The sequence below is a fragment of the Echinops telfairi genome, unplaced genomic scaffold, assembly GCF_000313985.2.
Source record: "Echinops telfairi isolate 266 unplaced genomic scaffold, ASM31398v2 ScPeMD7_56;HRSCAF=191, whole genome shotgun sequence".
Classification (NCBI taxonomy): Eukaryota; Metazoa; Chordata; class Mammalia; order Afrosoricida; family Tenrecidae; genus Echinops; species Echinops telfairi.
This window is the reverse complement of record NW_022103954.1, coordinates 27,672-33,325: the sequence shown is the minus strand read 5'-3', so window position 1 is coordinate 33,325 and position 5,654 is coordinate 27,672. Positions and strand designations below refer to the sequence as shown.

General features: G+C 48.2%; 1 protein-coding gene across 7 annotated transcripts in view; it reads left to right on the top strand.

The window, feature by feature from the left end:
- The window catches only part of LOC123521755 (zinc finger protein 883-like), a 56,201-nt gene that overhangs the window by 38,751 nt on the left and 11,796 nt on the right, over window positions 1-5,654 (top strand). For 5 of the 7 annotated variants that reach the window (XM_045290805.1, XM_045290804.1, XM_045290803.1 and 2 more), the window contains one exon: window positions 2,268-2,500. The exons of 1 other annotated variant lie outside the window; for it this stretch is intronic. In XM_045290805.1, coding sequence (XP_045146740.1) covers window positions 2,498-2,500 — 3 coding nt within the window. In that variant the 5' untranslated portion in view covers window positions 2,268-2,497. Of the gene's footprint in view, window positions 1-1,745; window positions 2,501-5,654 lie in introns of those variants that run through there. One more of the 7 variants, XM_045290806.1, reaches the window with a different exon arrangement.

Below are 5,654 nucleotides of genomic sequence, written 5' to 3'. Positions count from 1 at the left end.
CACTGGTCCTGAAGGGATCATCTGCCCTGGATTCCCTGTGCTTCCCGTTCCTATCTGTACCAGTGTCCATCCTCTGGTCTAGTCAGATTTGTCAGGTAGAACGGGGATCATGATAGTCGGAGGGGGGAGGATGCATTAAAGAACTAGAGGAAAGTTGTGTGCTTCCTCGTTGCTACCCTGCACCCTGACTGGCTCGTTGGATAGTTCTACCTTTTCCCGTGGGGTTGCTCTGAGTCGGCACCAACTGGATGGCAGTGAGTTTCTTTGTTTCTTACTTTCTCCTTTTTGGAAGAATATGACAGAAAATATACTCCCCCCCGTTCCTATGAAAGGCCTAGCCCAGATCTGTTGGAGCTCATTCTGATTCTCCCTGTCGCCCCACTCCTGAGAGCTGTGCCTGTAGCCCTGGACTGTGTGCTCTCTACATTGTCATGTCCTTATTTCTGATGTCAGATGTTTAAGCGTATCTTTATAACTGTAGAAACCCCCACCTAATCCCATGCTTTCACCAGCTGCCCCCCTCTAACTGCCTGTGTGGTTCCTTCTGCAGCCCGAGCTCAGTAACCTGTAACTATTTGCCTGTTAGAGAATCTAGAAACCCAAGCTCCAGCGCTGATCATGTGGTTTGTCTTTCTGGCCTGAGCAGATTTCACGGTGTGTAAACTGTAGTAGGAGCTATCAGATGTAGACCAAGGAGCCCAGTCTCAGTCCCAAAGGCGGTCAGCCCTCTTACCAGGTTGGTGACCCTCCAGGAGTCAGGACAAAGGCCAGAGTTCTCTTTGTCATTTCATGGTGACCCTTAGTGGTGCAGAGGAGAACTGTCCCTTAGGGACTTGCAGGTGGTGTCTTTTCAGAGACCCTTGAGGTGGCTGTAAACTGGCCTCCTTTGGGCTTGGTCATCAAGCCCTTCACTGTGCCACTGAGGAGCCACCACCAGGACTTAGGTGAGATGCAGTTCCTCAGCCCAGAAGTACAACGTGAGCATGTCCCTTGCACTCTGTTCTTCATCTTCTGCTCCCTCTAGAAAACATTGAATGACCCTGTCTGTTGGTTTGATGACTTGTTTTCTTCCTTCACGATTCCAACTTGAGCCTTGCCTTGTTTTTCCTTTCAGCTTGAGATTTACTGAGGGTGCTCGTCCCTCTGGGTTTTCTTATTCCGGGACTTTGCACATTCCGTTGTAATGTCTCTTCCGACACCCACTGTGCTCCTTTTCTTTCTTTCCTGTCTTATGACTGACAGCTTCCTTCATGTACGATGTCCTTGCTATAATGCCTCCGTTCTTTGGTCAGTGCTGTTCAGTGCTTCAAACCGGCTCTTGAGCTGGTCTCTAAATGTAGATGGGACCTGCTCGAGGGTCATACGTTGACTCTCTTACACTTGATGTCGGTTCTAGTCCATCACAATTATCCTCTCTACACAGCTGCCCCCTCTCCACCAGCAAGAAAGACTGCCCTGTCATGCGCCTTCCTTTCCATTGCTGTTATGCCCTAGCCTCTTGTTGCTGCTACTTTGGCTATCCAACGCTCGATGTTGTACTTTCTGTCACACCAGTGAGTTCATAACAATGCAATGATTATATTCAGTGTTTATTTATGAAGTCATCAGATGCAATGCAGGTGAGATATGTGCAACATAAAGTTCTTTCATCCAGGTGTGTTACAGGGTTCTTTGGGGGGTGGGGGGTGGGGGAGAATGGTGACTGACTGCTAATAAATGGCCAAAGGATGTGCCCTTTGCGTTCAGCCTCAGTGCAAAGGCATTCACTTCCAGCCCCCATGGGTCACCAAACCCGCTCCTGCGATCATGGACCTAGATACTCCCCACCACCCCCCAGCCCCCATGGTAGCCTCCTGCCAAATGGACGCAGCTTTACTTTACTTCTTGTGGGAGCCCACCCCTCTGTTTCATGTACTTGCACCTGCTTCTGGTTCTGCTACTGCACCTCTTCCATTCCTCTGATGTCACAGCTCTCTCCGGATCAGGAGGTTCACGTTTTCTCTCCTGGGCAGGCCTAGGTGCTCCTCGTGTTCTTGGCCATGGAAACACCCCAGACTGTCCCGTTGTTGCCAAAGGAAGGGGCCCATAGAGCTACATGAACAATGGAAGCCTGTGATCTGGCGTGCTGGAACAGCATCTGCTTTACATGCAGACACCCTCAGAATGGAACCTGACCTTGTGCCTGGGAGGAAGCTTTAGCCAGGGCAAGAGTCAAAGGCCAAGATCCTGGCACTCCTTCCTTACTCAACTGTCTCCTTCCATTTCAGGTCCCAGGTGTGTGAACGGAGACCTGGGTTGTTCTAGGCACCTGGAGACCAACGACGACTGTCTTGCTCACCCCCGGCAGCCCCAGTCTGCCTTTTCGCCATTCTGACTGTGGACCAGGCAGCATCCATCTGTGCCCAAACCGCCGAGTGGCTCTGCTTCCCCTCCCAGCACTGCGACGTGAGTTCTGGGGCTCAGCACAGTCAGCACGATTCTAGAAGCTGGAGTTGGGATGGTGAGTGCTATAGAGAACAGGGCTATGAGAACTAAGCGTAGAGCCTGCTTAGAAATAGTATGCGCCTATTACTGTTGGCCCTGGAGTTCCTCCGTAAGGTGAACAAGTGGCAGAGCAAGCCAGAGTCTGAGCGCTATAAGGCATCCTAGGACTCAGCTCTACCATGTCTGGGACTTTCCTGTGGGCGTAGGTGGTTTTACAAGTCTTGTAAGTCTTGGGTTCCCTCTTTGTGTGGCTCTCATGTGACCCTTAGAGCCATTGTCATAAGGAGTCACCATCCTCCTCCTGGCTCTTGGCTCTCTGTACAGTGACAGAAATGCGTGAGCAGAGTCTAAACATGTAGTTACCCTTTTGGGGGAACCTGAGCCCCAAGTCCTCCAGAGCCATCCTTGTCCCATTTCTGCAAATAATTTCTTGCCCTCCCCCAGCACCCCTACCTTGACACTGGAGCCGTTTCTGTAGCACAGTTCTAAAACAATAGTCCCCACCTCTCCCCCTGTGTGATGTATAAAATGGAAGAGAGTAGCAGCAGGTGCTGACTGTCAATGGGGTCTTGACTCAGCTTGGTCCTCCTGTGAAGTCTTCAATGAATGAGGCACCTGGGACAGTGAGTCCCGCCGGGTCATGTGGGGCCTCTCCAGATCTATCTGACTTGGAGGATGTTATTTCCTATTGGCTTTCCCATGTGGGAGAGGCCTGTTTTCCCGTGTAAGTATTAGTCCAGCTGCCCATCTCTGCTGGAGCTGGTGTCAAATCCCTGTACTTTTCCACTGCTCTCCACCGTGTGGAATGGGAACTGTGGTAAATGTGGTCTTCTCTGCTGGGTGGGCTCATCAATTGAGATGATGTGTTAAATTTTGGGGGTTTACAGTTCCTATTTGTAGAGCATTTCTGGAGCAGTTGGTGTTTATAGTGAGACATTTTCAATTTATTACACATCAGTTTCTCAAATACAGAAAAACACCTGTTTGAATGAATGTAAGTGAGGATTCAAGTAGTACTATTATTTCCTCTCCCACACAGAAGGTAGCTTAGCATTTGAACTATTTAAAGAACATATTTGCCTGGACTTTTTGTAACAGGACATAAAAATTGGCTTGTCATTGAGTTAGTTCCAACTCAGCAGTCCTATAGGACAGTGTTAGACTACCCCTGCGCATTTCCGAGACTAACTCTTTATGGGTAGGAAATCCCATCGCTTTCCCTCAGAATGGCTGTGGTTTCAAATTGCTGACGTTACAGTTCGCAGTCCTCTTTGTAACCCTGAAAACTCAACACTGCCCATCACTGATCTGTTTACAATTCATGGCAACTCTTGATCCATAAGCTCTTTGCAGTTTAATTTGCAATTTTTGAGCTTTCTAGACATTGAATCATAACCCTGCACTGGATCCCATTTGTTGACCCTGAGTGTTTAAAGTAAAACTGCAAACCATAGGATTTTCAGACGTTGGTCTTTTCTGGGCACTTGTATTTCCCCTCCAGACTCAGCCTCCATCCTTTTTTTATGATAGCTGAGCGCTCCATTTTTCACACTATTCAGGGAGTCCACTTAGGGACCCACACCTTAAAGGGAGAGTGCTCCCTGCCAGTGCCCTGCTTTGCTGTCTGTGTCCTGAGTCAACTTCCCTCCCAACTGGGTGGGCCTTTCCCAGGGCTGCCTTATCTTTTTGTCTTCCTCTTTCGTGTGCTCCGATAGTGACACTTTATTGTTGAATATAGTAAAGCTCCAGATATAAGCTACGTGTGTGTGAGTACAGTTGGAGGTGTGGTGTACGTGAACAAAGGCGCTTGGTGTCATAGTGGGTTAGACATTGGGCTGCTGACTGCTAAGTGTGCTGTTTGGACACACCAAAAATGTGCAGCAGAATGATGCGCCTGCCTGCTCCTGGAAAGATGTACAGTCCTGGGAACCCGATAGGGCAGGTGTTCCGCTGTCTGATAGCTTGCTATGAGTTGGGCTAGATGCGTTGTCAGGGAGTTATGAGTTATGTGAGGACAAGTGCAGGCCTTCTTCTTCACAATTTCTTGGTTATTTGTGGCTAAATGTAATTAGATACACTTTTTTGGAATCTTGTGAAATACAACAAGAATTGGGACGATTGGAAACAATGGTCTATTGGTCGAGGACGGTTGCTTTGGAGCATGCGACTATTGACAATAGTCTGTGTTGATAGTATTGTCTCTTTACGTCTTAATCACACACCTTTCTGACCCCTCTTGTCCTTATTAAAATGTATTTGCTCAAGCTTTGAGCAAGGGTTTGACTGCCCTTAAGAATACCAGGCACACTCCCACCTTCAACTCGGTGTTTTCACTGAATTCAATGACTTAGACTACAGAGGCCACAGGACGAAAGACTGGATTCTAAGTGGGGGGGTCGCATGATTTCAGAGCAGACGTTAAGGTATAGCCTGTGTCCCCCCGTTTTGAGGACAGATGTTTTCCTGTCACTCCGTGCCCTAATTATTTGGGGCCATTGCAGAGAATACCTTTGTTGTTCTTAGATGCCATCCAGTTGACTCCAAACCCTACTGACCATCTGTGCCCGTGGTGGTATGAACTGCCAACCCCAAGGTCAGCCTTCGGAACCCACCCACCTTGCTCAGTAGACATTGATGTGTACTCCCGTAAAGAGCATCATGCTATCGTGTCCCATCAGGTCTGCACGAATCAGAATGGACTCAAATCACAGTGAGTTTTTTGGTTTTATTCTGTGTACAACAGTGGCAGGCCTGCCCTGTGACCAGCATCCTCTGATTTCAATATGGTAAACTTTTTTCTTGGAGACCGGAATGGCGACTGCCTCGTTCTTCACATACTGGACGTGAAAGTCTCCGTTTGCATTTGGCATCATATCTAGTGCCTGTTGTGATATTTACTTGATACATCAGTCCTGTGATCCTTACTGTTTGCTTTACTTACCTGCTAGTGTTTCTTCTATGGAGCAGGTTCATGCCGTGTTCAGGGTCACAGTGAGTTAGAATTGTCTTGACAGCACTGCATTTGGGTTTTGAGGTTCATAAAGGAATGAAAATTAGGGCTGTGAAGACCTTAAAGTATGTCACCTGTCACACTGCTATGGAGGAGATTTTGAAAGCAGCTTGGCACTGGCGGGCCAAGTCATGCAATCTAAGCCACCTTTTTTTTTTTT